Below are 18,434 nucleotides of genomic sequence, written 5' to 3'. Positions count from 1 at the left end.
CAGTTTCCCTAGAGAAAATGGCAGCTAAAAGGGGCCAATTCTATGGAATTATATCACTGCTGTACTATCCAAGGCTCCACTCCCAAATCTCCAGGAATTTTCCAATCCATAATTGGCAGTCCTGGGTGGGAAAGAGGCAGGGGGGAAGGTCTGCAGCCTTTGAAGGTTAAAGATATCCTGGGCTGCCAGATCTACAGACCCTGTCCGTCCTAAGAACTCGCTCTCCCGGCGTTCTCTGCGGCACAGCAAATAGGCGGGTCTTGCTTCAGAGTCCTTCTCGGGACTTGTAGTCCTCTCTCACATAGACCAACGCAGGTCACGAGAGTGTCGGGACTCGCTTTCCCATCGTGCTCCTGGACCCCATTGTGGCCGAGCGCGTCTCCCATTGGACAACCAGGGAAACGGGGCCCGTTCCCCTCCTGCTGACACAATAGTGATTCCAAGATGGCGGACGCGGGTGCAGGCAGCTTACCTGGGGGAGACTCGGCGCTACCCCCACCTCCGCCGCCGCCTCCCCCAGAAGAGCAGGAGCTGAGCCAGCGCCTCCGACGCCTGTACCCGGCTGTCAACCAGGCCGAGACTCCGCTGCCGCGCGCCTGGAGCCCCAAGGACAAGTATAACTACATCGGCCTCTCTCAAGGCAACCTGCGCGTTCACTACAAAGGTATCGGGGGAGGGGAGGGGAGGAGGGAGCGGACTGAGGGGTGAGAAAACTCGGGGCGGGGGGGTCATCTAGGGAGGGGAACTGGCTAGGCTGGAGGAGTAAAGGATTTCGAGTAGAGGATCGGGGTTTTCCTGGGGGGGGGGGAATGGATGGAGGGTGGGCAGCCGTTTGCCAGATCGGGTGGGGAAGGAAGACTTGGGGCGGCGGTGTGGGATTGGGTTCCTGAGGTAAATAGGTCTGAGGCGGTGGGGTGGTGGGGAAGATGGGCTGACGATCGTCAAGGAAACGGTATGGTGAGTGGCCCGGCTTAATCGGAGATGAAGGGATCGTGGTGGGGGTTGGGGGGTGTTTGGGGATCCTGAAGGAGCCGGTAGAGAGGCACAGTGGTCGAGAGCAGGCGCTGTCAGGGCGTGTTGGGCCTGTGTGGAGCCATGCTCTAGCGAAGTGGGGGGTGCGTTGACGTCGGGGAAGTGGTTTCCTTGGGGGTGAAGAGGGAAATCGTAGGGTGTGGGGGGGGGGGCAGAGGGATGGCTCCCCTTCTGTGGTGATAGAGACGGAGGTGTGTGGGGCAGAAGGGAGGGGAGTTGCTCTGCTATTGGTTTCCCGAACCCCTTTTTGCCAGCAACCCTTTGACAAGAACCGGGGGTGTGGTTTTTTATTTCATGGCTGGGTTGGCCACCATTTCTGTTCCTCTCCCTCTGTTTTATTTTACATTGCTAATCTGATCTCACCATACTCAGTCTACTTTGCTCAACTCCTTACGGAAGACAGACAAAGGGAGAGCTGGGCATGCTGTCTCCCTGCCTTTTCTTTCATGGTGCAATGCAGAAGCTTTTCTTTTATCTACCTCTTCTGTTCCTTCATACCCAGTGAACCTGGCTTTTGAAGCCCCCACTTAAATCCTTTGGCTGTCACTGGAGTAAAAACATCTCTCATGCCTCCCCCACTCTCTTTCTCTCTCTCTTTCTCTCTCTTTTTTTTGCAGGCCACGGAAAAAATCACAAGGATGCTGCCTCAGTGAGGGCCACCCACCCTATCCCTGCAGCCTGTGGCATTTATTACTTTGAAGTGAAGATAGTCAGTAAAGGCAGAGATGGGTGAGTGTGTGTTTCTAATTGATCCTGAATGATTTGTTTTTCTCACTTTGGGGATGTCTCTTAGTCTTCTTGTGTGTGAAGTATGTGGGGGCATGAAAGGGGGGCTTTGGTGTTTGTATCCACATGCCAACAAGCAGGAAGTTGTGCCAGTTTGCATTTAAGATAGGAAGCTGAGTCAGGTCTTATTTCAGTTTGGATTGAGGCTCAGCTGGGAGGATACAACTGCAGTTCAGGTTCAACTTCAGTTCAAGTTAAAAAACCGGTTTGACTTCCTGCAATTAAATGCCAAGCCGGTAATATGTATCAAGATGAAGCATACTTATTAAGCTGCTCCCTTTGCTGTCTGTTATGGGTAATTATACCAAGCTTAGGTCTTAAAATTCCAACGTGATTTGTTTGTGTGTGGAGACTCAAATCAAATATGGCTGTGACTTTAAGGGAACGGATGGGAAAGTTCCAATATGGAACTTGGCTAACTCTTCTTCCTTGGTCTTGAACAGTTTTGTAGAGGACTTCTCTGTGGGTATTTTGCTCAAAAGACAGGACATGAATGCCAAGGCATGCATATGCACAAATTGAGAGCATGGATGGGCCATTAGTTTTACAGAATAATGAGAATTGCAGATAAGATTCCCTGATAGGAGGGGGAAAGGTTACTTTCATCCATTGAAACAGCCTCAAGTGATACTTTTCCTTGAGGTCCCTTAGGCTGTAGTCTTAAAAACACCATTTCAGGGTATCCTTCTATAATCACTATTACTTATTTTAGGTTAAGTGGTTTTGAGGGAATAACTGGTAATTCTGGTGAAACCTTTGCACTTCATGCTGCTTTTCTGAGCCTGCTCATAAGAAGAAAAAGATGCCTTTCCCAGAATGCGGTTTGAATGCCGGGACTATGAGGCTAGGCTTAGAACCCTTCCCAGAAGAGTATTTCTCAATTTGTCAGAAAATTTCTGTTCAGTAAGAGCAGCAGTGTATTGTTATGTGAGAGGAGGGGCAAGAACTTGAAGGTGGACTTGCTCAGTTGCATCTTGAAGAACAGGTATACTGTTGCTTGGTGTTGTAACAGTAGAGATCAGATCTTTAGGCATGAGGCTGATGAAAAACTGGTGATTCTGTTGGGCCATGGAGTTAGCCGAAGTACCATTTTTACTTATGAATATCTCATATGGTACTGTCGCAATGTTTGTGAATCTGTTGCTAAAGTGAGAAATCAGATGCCAGCTGCCCTTGAAAACAACGACAAGACGAGCAGCTGCTTCCTCTACCCTAGATATTACTAAATCATTCTATTACCATTCTGTACTATTCACTAGTTCCACCTCAAGGTGCTGTCCAAATGAGGTGCTGACTTACGGAATAAAATGTATAGGGTAGTGTTGGGAGAGATAAGGGCTATAGCGCCCTCCTCTCCAGTAAAGTATCTGGAAGAGAATACGTTTATATTGTTCTTTGACCAAGTCATCATTTGTCAGTTTCAGGGCGCTGTCCAAATGACATTCTGATCTATGGAATAAAATGTACAGGGTAGATTGGAGGGGAAATAAGGGCTATAGCGCCTCTGCCCCACCCTGTATGATATCTGGAAGAGAAGGTGCTAGTATTGTCCTTTGACCAAGTCATCATCTCTCTCAGCATCCTGAGAATATGTTCCAAGGCTCTGTATGTTAAGTTGCAGTTCAGCTTATATATTCTTGCATTATCTTTATGTCAGTAAAGAAGCTTCGTTCTTGTTTTGGCGCTGTGACTTCTTTTTTATGCTTTTTGCAGATAAACCATAGTTGTAGAATTGCAAGGTAGCAGGGGTTGCTGGTAGACTTTTTAAAACCAGAGTTGAGGGGAGGAGCCATGGCTCAGTGGTAGAGCATCTGGTTGGCATGTAGAACTTCCCAGTTCAATCTCTGGTATCTCCAATATGGAGATAAAAGGATCTAGCGGGAGATGATGTGAAAGATCTTCAGACTTCAACCTGAGACCCTGGAGAGCCACTGCCAGTCGGAATAGACAAATCTGACACAGATGGACCAGTGAGCTGATTCAGTAGATTTGTATGTTCAGCTTCAGAGTCTGCTTTGCTAAAGTATCTTGGATGTGATATGGGAAAAGCATTGTCAGGAAGAGTGAACGGCAAAAATACCCTCATCCCGGAGCATTCTTCCTCACTGTACTGTGCTCTTTGATATCAAGCTAGATGTATTCTTTGATCTTCACCAGGCAAACTCAATCTAGAGCTCTGTGCTCTGTTACTGTTTCCTTAGTGCTGTTGTTCCATCATAGCCTGAAAAACATCCAGTATCTGTGGCATGTGGCCTGTTTTTTGTTTAGAGTTCTTTGCACTTGCTGAAGTCAGAAACTGGGGTATATCATAACCATTTATCTTTCAAAACACACCAACTAGAATAACAGGCCACTGTGTCTGTGTGTGAAATGCGGTTCCAGGCCTGTGCCTGTCCCTGTAGTTATTTCTGGTTTGAAAGAAAGAATGGGTCTTGCTTACTCCATGAACACTGGGTCATTATTTCCAAGATGTAAGAGGTTCCCTGCAAAAGAAATTAAGGATCAAATACCAACTATCATGGGCTATGAAGCTTGAATGCTTTTTAAAATTGTGAGAATTTCATACATAGAAATGCAAAGAGAAACCTCTACCATTTTGTAGAAATGGTGACACAAGAACTTGAGAACTTTTGAGGACTGGTTAAACTGCATCTTGTGCTCCTGAAGTTGTTTATTTGGTTAGATGGTATATTATGATCGAATCAATTAACCAGAGGATGATGCCTGCACCAAGCAGCAGTGGTTGCAGAAATACTGTTGATTTTCTGTATTAATTTGTGAATAAGCTTGTGAATATTACAAAGTTGTCTCACCCTGCAACAGAAAACAATGAAATGAAAACATGCCTGTAATTATGGACTCATTGGAAGATGCAAAGGCACAGTTAATCATTGAAAAGATCCAGGAATTCATGCCAAATTCTTTGAATTAATAGCTTGTTCTTTTTCTTCTTTGGCAAAAGTTACTGTTTTACTTTCTGCTCTTATTTATATATACTCCATCTTTCCCTCCCTCCCCCCTCCCCAAAAGCAATTTACTGTATTGTTCTCAATTTCACCATCTTATCCTCACAACAACGTTGTAAGGTGGGGAAGGTTGAGAGTGTGTGACTCATTGGAAGTGTGAGTCAGCAAGCTTCTATGGCTGAGTGGGAATTCAAACCTGGCTCTCCCCGATCTTAGTCTGATCGCTTTGATCATGACAGTATAATGGTGGTCAGCAAGTTCCAGAATATTCTTTAGTCATTGTATAGTGCCAGGGATGGGATCTGACTTCCAGTGTTGAAGGATTATTCACTTGGATGATAAAAAGGCTATATAAAGCCTAGGCCATTGGCTGGGTGTCTCCCTCCCTCCCCAAGTAAATCTGGGCCCATTATTGCATTCAGAATTTTTGCATTATGAGATGCACTTTACAGCGTGTGAAATGTCAGTTGTTCTTTTGAAAATGGCGAAATTTCTGGAGGGTGCCGCATGAGGTATATCAGGCTTACCCCAGGTATTATGTAATGCTCCAGTTATCGGCTACTGGACAGTCCCAATGCAAACAGCCTGACTGGTGGCCAGTGTACCTAGTACAAGATTTCTGTGTAATAAGCTGGCTATATAAAGAAGTGTATTTAATGGTCCCTAGGCTGTATTGACATTTTAGGAGTTGGATTGGAGGGGAGCTGTCTGTATTCCTCTTCCCACACATGTTATCCAGCTGTGGATACAGGTCCTTTCTTAAAGTGTTAACAAAAATGTTGGTTTGGCTAATCCTGGTGATGCAACCAAGCAGCTACTGTGTCTCTGGTGTGCAGATAGCATCTAAGCCAAATTTAGTTATACAACACTGTTTAAATTGCTCGTGGTTGGGGGAAGGGGCAAATTAAATTCCTGGAATTTTCCAAAGTTGTTGTAATGGAAAAATTCCCTTGGAATGCCCATGATTGCCACAAAACTTTGCAGCCTGCAGCAAAGTGAAGATTACTGCATCCACTGAGGGTAAGCTGAATTGCAACTTCTCAGGATACTGGGGGCACTGCTTGGTTAGCACAATTGATCAGATTTGGACGATACACTGTAGTGTGGTAGGTACAGTCAGATTATAGATTTGGTGGGAATAGCTGATACAGTCAGTCCCAAAAGATTCCCACAGATGTTGGCATCAATACTATAGTTTAGAGAAGAATGAAAGAGAGATGGTAAATGTCCTTATGATCATAGTTCTTATTTTTTAATTAAATGTTATTTCTAAAGTCTTTATAATTTTCCCCTGTCACTGTATTATTGCTACAGATATGAGAGGCCAATAATTTTAACTACAGACACTCAACCAGTTCATGGATACCATGCACTTGCGTGGTCAAGTTTTTCTCTTATATGTCACTGCAAAATGACCACTTTAAAGAACGAGGTCCCTAAAAAGCAGGCTGATAACTGTATTCTGGATGGAACGTCCTCAGAAACAAGTGATTATTCTTCATAAGACTGACAGAAGGAATCCCTGCAATTTGTATGGCTCTGTGTGTAGTAGGGTATAGTAGTCATTATGGATTATATTAGCTTATTTTACCCAGCAGGTATCATGCAGAATGACCTAGTGATCAGAAATGTTGTTCAGTTGGGATTTAGTGCATAATGCCTGGATCCTCAAATAAGTACTTCCTTTACGTGAGTAGAATCATGAAGGATTTTCTGGCAACTGGAAAACTGTCCATCGTCTCCATGGATGAATATGCACTGAATGCATCTTGCGTAGGGAAGGGTTCATACCCGTGGAAGGGCCAGCAATCTTTAGAGCCAGATGAAAGCCAAAGGACATTAACATCAAGAAATAGCTAAAAGGGGCCGTGAAGATGTAGTGAAAAGAATGGTGGTCTCAAGAGCTAACTAAATATCCAGAGAACTGACTTTCCAGTGAAGAGAATCCCCCACTGTGCCCCCCGTCCCAATGGTGAGATCCAACCAGATCAACCACCCAGCTGACACCCTCCCTGCCGCGCCCCCACCACATAGCCCCACCATCCACGAGGGAAGGCAGCAGCTTCGGGGGGCTGCATTGCTTTCTTATCAAACCTAAACTTGTTTCACTGTTTTAACATAAAACGCATATGTAATTTTGTTCCCATATAAAGTTAGCATGTTTGTTGAATAAAGAGGTATACATGCCTTACACTACAATCCTAATCAGAGGTACACCTTCCTAAATTGTTCGCACTCAGTGGATTTAGATGGGGGTGACTTTGCTTTGATTGGTCGGTTTTCTACAATCAAAATTGTGAATTTACCCAGAAGTTAGAGGGCTGCATCCACTGCTACTTTAATACATTTATCTTAGTATTTGCCATCTGAGGTGCAGGAAAAATAAAACTGAAAATAGAAACCATCTTTGTAGTAAATCAAAGAGCATATTGTTTGGTGAAAACAGCCTTGTTCTAGTTAAATAAAACTAGCAACATAGCTGGATAGTGAGTTAAACTTGATAAAATCTAAAACACCAAATGTTTTGTCTCACAAGACAACCTACTGACCTTGGACAAAGTTAGTCACACTTACACTTATCATTACAAAAGTGTTGTGTAGGTCTGTATTATATACAGAAATAACTATAAATCCTCAGAGAGCTGCCATTCTGTAGAAAGGGAGTGAAGTGAATACAATAAAGAACATGAACAGGGATTTGAATGGCTGTCACAACCAACATTTCATGTCTGGCATGCAATGTTTATAGAAGACTTGGATTATTTCATATGAGTTACTTGGCACTTATAGTATATTTTATTATTGCTTGTAATAGGGTTGGAGTATGCATACTGTCGTCTTGTAGCCAAGGGAAGCTCACTTCCAGCTACCCATTAGCAGTCGTTTTATCGCTTTCTCATATGGAATTAGAGCAACGGCTTCTCTGCCCTGGCACCCAAGTCTCTGGCAACCTCCCAGGGAGCTATGCTGGCATTAGAATAAAGTGTTTCCACTTGTGGAGTTGACCAGTTCTTCTGATGGAAGCCGTTTTGCTTTGACTTTTACAAACCCTGGGAATTCTAGTGTCTTAAGAATGCTTCTTCTTTTTTCTTTTCTTTTTTGACAGTGGAGGTTTAATTTTTAGAAACTGGGTATTGGAAATTTGGACCCAATAGATTTATTTGCTTATACTTAAATGGTTTAACTGCTGTTCAATTGCATGGTCTTGCAATAAATTATATAAGTGTATACAATTCAGCAAAAACAACAGGAATAGCAAATTAAAACAGCAGCCATTCTGGGTTCTCACCGTTCCTCTGTTGAATATTATTATTCCCAATGACAAACTGCTGGTGTTAATATTAATCTCTGGATTTTTTGGCACAACTCAGAAAAGTCTCCCTTGTTGTTACTGATGCTAACATAAAATAATTTGCTTTGCTTTCTTGATGGGCAACTTGGCAGGAAAGAAGCGGTTCTTGGCCAAAGCGAACAAGCCCAGTAGAATTCCCTTGGTTCTGGGGAAAAAGCAACCTGTTAGAAGACAAATTGACCAAAGAACATGATAGAGAAGTCTCCCATCTTAACCACAAGTTGACATGAAGATGTACTTCTACTGATGTTGATAATATGCAGTGTCAGAACATCTAGAAGGAGAGCTGTACCCAGTGCGTACCGCTAATGGGGACATGGGGTATCCCACATCCCTAGGCGTACACCGTTTTGTCACATGACAAAACAGCAGGGATCCGAGTCACCTGCTGCTGAGCCCCATCCCCCTTCAGGCCTCCCTGCAGGTTGGCTCCTACCCTCCCCAGGCCTCACCTCAGAAGCTGGCCTGCAGGGAGGCTGGGAGGGCAGGGTGCCACAGCGGGCGGCCAGGCAGGTGTCGCAGCACAAACCGGCCCAGGAGCCAACCTGCCGCCACATCACCCATCTGAGCTGTCCCCGTGAGCCCCCCTCCCCTTCCCTCCCTGCTGGCTCCCATAGTGAGGTGTGGGGAGTCTGGCGGGGGGGGGGGCACGGGGAGGGGGTCATGCTCCTGGGTACCATTTAGGCCTGGTAGGCCACTGACTGTAGCTTTGAAACATTTTCATGTTGTAAAATTGTCTTATTTTTAGGTTTTCAGATAAGAACTGGACTTACTGAATGCGAGGATTTTGGTCGAGCAGTTTGAAATTTTAGCACACATGTTCGTTGAGATACCTTTCAGTTCTAGGACGTTATGAACAGTTAGAGCTTGCATGATTAAAGTGCTGATTAAGAATAGGTAAGGCAATGCTTCTGACCTAACGTGAGGTCACTTAGCATGTTGCTGATTGGTTCAGTGAATGAGTTGTTAACTTTTTGAATACTCTAGGCCTTTACCGCTATAGTCTGTGAATGAGGTGGAGTGGAGAGTTATGTTTTTTTGTGGCCAACTTTTCAAGTGTGTGAAGCTCCAAAAGTGTTCAGGAATTTGGTGTTCAAAACAAGTAGATTTTGTTACATTTCCAGATGATGGCTAGTTGCCTAGATAATGTGCTCTGAGTACAGAGGAAAGAACACAGTGTTTTAATTGAAATGGGTTTCACCTAGGTATATGGTTTCGTGGTCTCTGGCTTCATTCATAGCTTAGTTGAAGAACTTAACAGAATATGTATGCTTTGTCTGGAGTCACTCTTCACAACTGATGATTTTACAATCTGCATAGAATTTTTTATCACACCTTTATGTAAAGCAGACAATTCTGTCCCTCAAGATAGAATTTAGAACTTGCTGCAGCTCCTATGGTTGATTTGTGATAGAGCAGAGAATTACGCTTGAGGTTAAAAATTTAGAACCATGGGCTCTTTCTTGACAGGTGTGTTTCCTCCCCAGAAGGGACATTCTTTCTGTAAAGCAGTATGTGCAGTGTATATAAAACGTGACCAGTTCCTTGAAAGAGTAAACCACTCTTACAGTGCTTTGAACCATCACCAGTCAAATTGGTTGCCTTTCCTAGTCATTATTAAAGCCAAGTTTTACAATGTTAGAAGACCAGGAGTTATCTGAACCAAGGATGGCTGTGGGAGGGAAGTATTCCTGGTAGCAGCTGATAGTGAGTTTGAATGAGCTATCTGTAGTAGATGATGCACCCTGCTTAGTTACTGGAGAAGTGATAATATGCTGGAATTGAGGCATGTATTTTGTGTGTTTACAAAGTTGCTGTTCTCAGCTTGTTGTATATCAGGGTTAGGAGAACTGGTTTAATGAGTGTGGAACCAGGTTTACATCGCACCCAACGTCTTCTAAAAGATTCTCAACACTGAAGGGTGTCAACTCCACCAATTTATATCAGTTGTCCATTACTACCCTTTACCAACATGGCGTACTGGTTAAGAACGATGAACTCTAATCTGGAAGACCGGGTTTGATTCCCCACTTTTCCAAATAAGAGGCAGACTCTAATTTGGTGTTTGCTTTCTCACTCCTCCACAACAGCATGCTTGGTGGAGGACCTTGGGCTAGCCACAGTTCTCTTAGAACTCTTTCAGCCCCATCTTCCTCACAGGGTGTCTGCTGTGGGGAGAGGAAGCAAAGGTGATTGTAAAGTGCTTTCAGACTCCTTAAAGATACAGGGTATAAAAACCAGGTCTTCTTCTATATCTATTTTATTATTTTATGTATTGTTTATCTGAGAGCTGGTAAGCTTTTGACAAAGGCAGGAGAAGCTCGCTGTGAAAACGGTTGTCCTGTCTAACCATCCTGGGCATTTTGTATTTAACTTCAGAAAAAATCTGACCAAAGTCCCTGCTGAGTGATAACTTGAGACTTCCTACCTTTCCGACTGAGCTCCCAGTAGAGGAGAGCAGCCCTTGTGTGATTTTGCTTGCTATTTACTGAACTAACAAAATTCTGTTTGTTTGAAGGTACATGGGGATAGGACTCTCAGCCCAAGGTGTCAACGTGAACAGACTTCCTGGTGAGTCATTGTTAAGAATTGTGCTTGGATCTGTGCTGTGTTGATCTTCACTGTGCTGAAACTGTACAGCTTTCAGAAGAGAAAAAACAATGTCCTCTTCCTGTAGAGTCCAGATGCAGAGTTCTGCTTGAAGAATGGGGACTTCATGGTTGAGACTTTTCCTCCCCCCTTGGCTAGATCTGGGTTTCATGGCCTGTTAATAGTACACTCATGACTTTCAAACCCTTGTCCAAAAATAGGGTAGCACAGAGCATGACCACCAGCTTCAGCCTGTTTCTTGTCCTCTTCTGGCACCGCATTTTAAGCATCCTTGCTTTTGTCCTCCCTTATTTGTCCATCTTGTCTTCACATTTCTGCATCGTGGCTTCTCAGGTGGACCGGCAGCCGCTTTGTAGTTTCCTTGTGCTACGAAATGTTTCCTTGTGAAAGATGGGTGGGGTGGGCATCCTGGCAGCCTTTTGTTACCTTTTGCTTTATGTGAAAATTAATTTCTTGTTGGTTTCTGGACATGTTGAAACTATTGTTAAAGAATTGTTAAAGCTGTCGAGTTAATTTTGTCCCTGTGTTAAGATTAGTGGCGAGCAGCGGGTTCTGGTCAAACTCAGCCATGGTGGGGGGATGAGTATGCCATGTGCTGCCACCCACCCACCCGTCGCCTGTCTCTTCTGATTGTGAGTTACTTGCTGTGCATCTGTGGCTCACTAGGCTGCTGTAGGTTAATTGTTAGGCATTCATGGTAGTGTTGTGAAAAAGCCTGCCTCCGTGTTTGAAGTTAGACGGATGTTCTCTGGGTTCTCTCTAGACTCGTATGGAATTGTTTTTCTTTGTATCCAAAAATACCTAACAGAAGCCCTGCTGGATCCAACGAAGGGTCATCTAGTCCAGTATCCTGTTTCACGCAGCAGCCAAATCAGTTGCCTTGGAGGGCCAACATACAGGGCACGGAGGACAAGGTCTTCCCCGATGTTGCCTCCTGGCACTGGGTTTCAAAGGTTTACTTTCTCTAAATATGGAAACTGCCTTGACTCATCATGGGTGACAGGCAGATGCATGGAGGAGAGGTCCAGCAATGACTGATTTCCTCCTGAAGGTTCTGTTCTTTTTGGCTATCGCTATGTCCCCTGGCAGTGAACTCAACTAGTAACTAAATTGTGGAGTAAATGCTGTCCTGTCTGTTCTAAATGTATTGCTGTCAACTTCGTTGAGTGCCCTTGAATTCTAGTAGTATGGGAGTGATTCTAGTGGTATGAGTGTAGGAGAAAAAGGTCTTTCTATTCATTTTTTCTATGCCGTGCATAATATTATAAACCTCTATTGCGTTCCCCCATTAGTCACTGTTTTTCTAAACCGAGAAGTTTCAAACTGTTCAGCTTTTCCTCACAGGAAAGCAAATCTCTTAAGGTGGTACTGTGGAATTCCTAAGATATGCTTTCCTCCTTTGCAAATCCTTGCCACAGTGGACTTTGCATAGAGGTGGTACTGTCAGAATGATCGCTGCAGTTGAACATGACAATTATGACATGTTTGAATAGATACCGGTAAGTGTCAGTATTATGCAGGTCTCAATTTCACATGTCAGTTCATACAGAAGAACTAGTATTTCAGATGGGTTGTTCAGTAACGCCCAAATAGACTTATTACTCCAGCAGGGTTTTTATTTTGTTTTTAAATCCTTCACAGAGCAACATGCTTCAACACCCTCCCGTCGATATTATACGGCAAAAAATTGGTTGCCTGAGTCTTCTCTGTATAATATACTTTTGCTCAGTGAGAGAGTTGTTTAGCTGTGTCATATGAATGGTTGAGAGACTGCTGTACTTTTTGGGATATTTTGGGATAGATGGGGAGCGCTCATGAAGAAGCCCTTACCATTTAATTTTCCAGGTCTTTCTCTCTCTCTCTCCCCTTCCCCTCTCTGCATGCATCCCTCTTATCTGCTTTTGTGAGGGTCGTGTGAGGGCAGGTTTTTGGCAACCTTTTAAGAAAAGGTACTAAACTGAGCCAGCGTGGTGTAGTGTTTAAGAGCAGGTGGATTCTAAACTGGAGAACCGGGTTTGATTCCCCACTCCTCCACCTGAGTGGCGGAGGCTTATGTGGTGTACCAAATGCATTTCCCAAATCCTGTATTCCTGCTGTGTGACCTTGGGCTAGTCACAGTTCTTCGGAGCTCTCTCAGCCCCACCTGCCTCACAAGGTGTCTGTGGTGGGGAGAGGAAGGGAAAGAAGCTTGTAAGCCACCTCAAGGTCTCTTTACAGGAGAGAAAGATGGAGTATAAATCCAAACTCCTCCTCCATCAGTAGTGAACAGGCATCAGGGACAGGATAGAACGCATAACACAGATTAATACTTTATTTTTTAAAAATTAGGGTCCCCATCCAAATGCTCATTCAACTGAAAGTAGTTTAGGGCAGTGGAACATCATGGAATTTGGGCACACAGCCAAATTCATCGCTTCAGCAGGATGTGGATTGGAACGCACATCTGAGTGGGTTGGATCCCTCGGGTCCATTTGGCTGTCAGAAGGGCTTTCCTCTAGCAGAAAGCACCTTCGCTAGTGGATTCGATCCTCAGGGTCCAACCCAATGGCACGGAAATGCCACGGCTGCCTTGGTAAACAGATGCATTTAGACCTCTTCATTGCAGGCAGACCTGCAGGAGGGAGATTCTCATTGAGCTGCGATGAGGAAGTTTGCATATACAATCTGTTTTGGCTCAATGCTCGATGGAGATAAACGACAAGGAGAAAATCTCCAGACTTCTGTTGCTGCTCACATCGGAGAAGATGGGTTAAAGATAGGCTAGAGATCTTGGCAGGGAGAGGTAGTGGAGGGGCGGGGGAGGACTATGCAGGAGAGTAGACTGAACTCTAAGACCGTGAGCTGCCTATCCCTGGGCAGCAGTTTAAAGTGTTACTGGATAGCTTTTTCTTGGTCTTCATCCAATGCCTGACTTTGGCTGCTTTTTATATCCATAGGTTTTGAGTTAATCCTGGAATCTGCTGTTTGAGTAGGTGGCTCATCTTTTTTAACTGCCGGAGGGGACTGATTAATGCGTTGGCGTTGGCTGTTTCTTGCTCAGCCTAGAACTGAGCACAGGCTTGGCATTTTTATTTGATGGCAAGGTCACATGCAAACAGCAGTGTCAGGCAGCATCTGTGAGCATTATTAGGAAGTGCCCATGTGATTCATGCTAAACATAGGGCTTTAAGCATCCGATGGCCATTCAGCCCTTTTGTAACTAGTTGCTAGAAATTCAACTATTCTACAGCTTCCATGAGTGTCCTTTTATATGGCCTCACAGCTGGGACAGTCAGGCCTTTCCAGCAAAAACATCCTTACAGGGGATCATTTCAAATGCCAGATGTTGAACTGTAATTGTGAAACCTTGCACAAAATTATTACTGTTCCTGGAGCATGCTTAAGAGTGGGTTTTTTTTTAATGTTGGCGCATGAGGAGCAACTTCAAAAACAGAGGATAGTAATTTCCCCCGCTGACCTGGACCCATGTGATGTATGTAGAGCCTTACTTAGTAAAGTTTCAGAGCTGAAATTGCTTGTTTACAAACTGTATGTGCATCCTGTCCAGAGACCAGCTCTAGGTGGCTTGCAATTAAGATAATAAAACAGCACAATTAGCTGTGAGCAAAAGAAGAAGAAGAAGAGTTTGGATATATATCCCCCCTTTCCTGTAAGGAGACTCAAAGGCGCTTACAATCTCCTTTCCCTCCCCCTCCCCCCACAACAAATACTCTATGAGGTGGGTGGGGCTGAGAGAGCTCTGAAGAACTGTGACTAGCCCGAGGTCACCAGCTGGCATGTGTTGGAGTGCACAAGCTAACCTGGTTCATCAGATGAGCCTCCACAGCTCAAGTGGCAGAGCGGGGAATCAAACCTGGTTCCCCGGATTAGAGTGCACCTGCTCTTAACCACTACACCACCCTGAGGAGCAGCTTCAAGAAGGGAGGATAGTCTTTTCCCCCGCTTACCTGAACCCATGTGATGTACACAGAGCCTTACTTAGTAAAGACTCCGAGCTGAAATTGCTTGTTTACAAAACGTATGTGCATCCTGCTCCAGGCGGCTTACAATTAAGATAATCAAACGTCATAATTAGCTGTGAGCTAAAGGTGTTTGAAAGCACAACTGTCTGGGTTTTTCAAGCTGGGGCCTACACTTGAAATACACACGAAGCTGCTTTACACTCAATCAAACCAGTGGCCTCTATAGGTTAGTATTGTCTGCTCAGACTGGCAGTGGTTGCCCAGGGTAAGGAAGAAGTCTTTGTATTGTCAAAAGCTTTCATGGCTAGAATCAGTAGGATATTGTGGGTTTTCCAGGTTGTATGGCTGTATTCCAGTAGTGTTTTCTCCTGACGTTTCGCCTAACCCTAACCCTGTGAAGATGAATTGTCAGGAGAAAATACTACTGGAACATGGCCATACAGCCCGGAAAACCCACAACATCCTAGTGATTCCGGCTGTGAAAGCTTTTGACAATACATTGAACATCTCTGTGGGGAGAAATTGTTCCGAGACACCTGGAGATTGGAAAAACTACGGATACAGATCCTCCGAAGATGCCAGCCACAGAGGCAGACAAAACATCAGGAGAAGATACTACTGGAGTACGGCCATATAACCTGGAAAACCCACAACATCCTAGAAGAGGTCTTTCATATATCGTATATGTCACTTGATACTTTTAAAAAACTGTATATGCCAGGGATTGAACTTGGAACCTTTGGCATGCCAAACAGATGCCCTGCCAGCTGAGCCACATCAAGTTGACCACAAGACACTGGTCCATGCATTGTGGCTTTCCAGGTGTTTGACCTTTCTCTGTCTGCTTTTGCAGCCTCAGATTGTAGGTTTATTGAGATCCCTGGCGTGGAGTCATATGTAGCGGTTGCATTCTGTTTGGATGATATGTTGTCCAGGCCTGCTCTAAAAAACTCAGTTCTAGCAGAATCAGGTAGTGGATTCTGTGGCCTTCCTCTTTCGCTTTTTAATAGTACCTGTCACATTTGTATTCTCCAACCCACTCTTTTCTCCACCTTCTCAGGGCAGTGTATTTGGAGGGTTATCAACCTATTTTAGCCACCAGTTGTCGAATTCCCCTCGTATGGCTACAACTAGGACTTGATCCAGAGGGTGAGATTCAGGGCTTATCTAGAATTTGAATCCCGTCCAGCCTTCTATCTGTTGTGCCACTTCGGCTGTCTGATGACAGAGCTGTTAGCTATTAGCAAATATGTCTGCCTTCATTGTGCAACAGAGGTGGATAAATGATACTGTGGGTGTCCTACTTTCCACGTAAGTGGTTTAAAATTGCCTCAGTTTAGTATTGTTCCTTACCAGGAAAGAGCAAACAATTTTGGCCTGGTATCTGCTGTAGTGTTTGTTGGTTATTTCCTACTCCAAATACCTGCCTAGATAGCTGTAGAAAATCCAACAGGTAGAGTACAGTGTAAGCACAGCTTCAAAAACAAATCACTGTATCCTAGTGGCACTGATTCAAAAACTACTTCAAGTAAAGGGCAAAGTGCTATTTAATGAAGTGAAGAGTATATGTGAACTAACAGTAGAATCATAGAGTTGGAAGAGACCCCAAGGGCCATCAAGTCCAGCCCCCTGCAATCCAGGAACACATAATCAAAGCATTCCGGACAGATGGCCAACCAGCCTCCCTTTAAAAATCTCCAAAGAAGGAGACTCTGCCACACTCAGTATAACCAACACACATACAAAAGACAATGTAACACACGAGAATACCCCTAACTGGGTGTAGAAGGAAACTGTCTAAACATTAATGTTCTGTTAAATATTTCGGTGTTAAATTTGGGTTAGTGTTTTTATCTACCTTGGCCAGATCCGCAGGAGGACTGACTTCACTTGGCCTTTTGTAAAGGTTGTATCGTTTCCACATCTAAGCTACATATTGAGTTCCCCAGCTGAGAGCTGAGGTAAACAAGAGCATTTTAACACTAAAATTCTTTCCAAGCAAAGGAATACTGGCATTTTAGATTTTTTTAACGAAAGAATTAGGTGTAATTTAAAATCTTGCTCTGAAGTGTCTTGCAGATATATATGCCAGCTGGCATCCGCATTTTCTGTTTTACACTAGATGTCATTTATAAACATCAGCTGCTGGCAAATTTGCAAAGTCTGGCTGTGATTCATATAGCAGAACCTCAACTGAATTGGAAACACTTCTGCAGTTGGAGGTTATGGGGAACTTGAAACCATTTAAGGCCCTTCTCAGCGTCTCCTGAACCTACAGCTGCCCTTCTTTCTGGACTGATTTGCTGGTTTAAAAAGATTCCTTGTTGAATCTCACTTATAAACTGTGAGGAAAGCCTTCTTGCTTTATATCACCACAGAGTTACTGTGATTTCTTTTCACCCATCAGATTATATTTCCTGTTCCTTACTCTCCTGGTCCTTAACCCAAGGTGAAAATGTGAGTGGATTAAAAAAGATCTAGAGGACCTTGTTGTATTGGGGTGTTTCAGGAGCCCTTCCCTCAGGGCGTAGTGACTTAAAATCCCGAAAAATACCGGAGATTCCATTGCTGAGACGTCACATGGGTGTTCACTCCAAAAGTTATTGTTGCAAACATCAGATGTTGTTCATTGTTCTCAAATTAGATGATTACAAGCTTGTGGCTGTGAAGGATGAAGTAGGTCACTCTGTTCCTTCTTGGTTCTGAATGAGTACGGAAGAGTTGTTTAGGTGGAAGGAGCCCTGAGTCATCCCAGATAAAGATGTTGGTAGTATTGGAGAGGTGTGTGTGTGTGCAAAGCGCCGTCAAATCACAGCCGGCTCCAGGCAACCCGGAGGGATTTCAAGTCGAGAGAGGTGGTTCGCCGCTGCCTGGTTCCATGTGGGCTGAGAGAGTTCTGAGAGGACTAACTGACCAAGGTCACCCCACAGGCTTCATGTGGAGGAGTGAGGAACTGAACCTGGTTCTCTAAATTAGAGTCCTGCTGCTCTTAAACACTATACCACGCTGTCTGTCAGTATTTGGGATAGCCTGACAAATCAAAATACAGTAGTCAGAAGGTGAGGCTTAAACTGTCATGTGGTTTGGCATTGTTTTTAGTTGGCTTTGGCCATCATTAGAGTTCAGCAAGAGAGGAGCCAAGGAAATATTATCTTCAGGTGACAGACAATGTCCTTGTGTGCTGAATATGGTCTTTAGGCAGCCCTCGCTTGGCTGTCCCACCACTTAGGGTGGCCTGTCTGGTCCAGGCCTTCCCCATTGGTCCTCCTGCTCTCTGAAAAAATGGGAGGGAGCCCCCGCCCTTGGAGATCTTCAAGAGGCACTGCAAAGCTTGCCTGTTTGCTGGGACGTTTGAGGGGGTGGGAATCTCAAGGGGAGGAGGGAGAGGTTTGGGGGTCTGTTGTTCCGGTCTGAATTTGAGCTGTTCAACTATCATTGCAAGCTGCCTTGAACCAGGGTAGAAACTGGAGCATTGTGGGTTTTCTGAGCTGTATGGTCATGTTCTAGTAGCATTTTCTCCTGACATTTCGCCTGCATCTGCAGGGTATAAACCAGGGGTGTCCAACTCTGGCGCCCCAGATGTTCATGGACTACGATTCCCATCAGTCCCTGATGGACTGCAATTCCCAATTGGCCATTCTGGCAGGGACTGTTGGGAATCGTAGTCCATGGGAATCGTAGTATGAACATCTGAGGCGCCAGAGTTGGACACCCCGGTATAAACAT

The 18,434-nt window shown here is 44.5% G+C and overlaps 1 protein-coding gene across 2 annotated transcripts in view; it reads left to right on the top strand.

Annotated features, from left to right (window-relative positions):
- The first annotated feature begins 438 nt into the window (after nt 1–438).
- The window catches only part of RANBP10 (RAN binding protein 10), a 47,789-nt gene continuing 29,793 nt past the window's right edge, over nt 439–18,434 (top strand). For both annotated transcript variants that reach the window (XM_048515615.1, XM_048515614.1), the window contains exons 1-3: nt 439–664; nt 1,650–1,761; nt 10,655–10,707. In XM_048515615.1, the coding sequence (XP_048371572.1) occupies nt 445–664; nt 1,650–1,761; nt 10,655–10,707 (385 nt within the window). In that variant the 5' untranslated portion in view covers nt 439–444. The remainder of the gene's footprint in view (nt 665–1,649; nt 1,762–10,654; nt 10,708–18,434) is intronic.

This window comes from Sphaerodactylus townsendi, linkage group LG14 (assembly GCF_021028975.2).
Source record: "Sphaerodactylus townsendi isolate TG3544 linkage group LG14, MPM_Stown_v2.3, whole genome shotgun sequence".
Lineage (NCBI taxonomy): Eukaryota > Metazoa > Chordata > Lepidosauria > Squamata > Sphaerodactylidae > Sphaerodactylus > Sphaerodactylus townsendi.
This window is presented reverse-complemented; position numbering and strand designations above follow the sequence as displayed.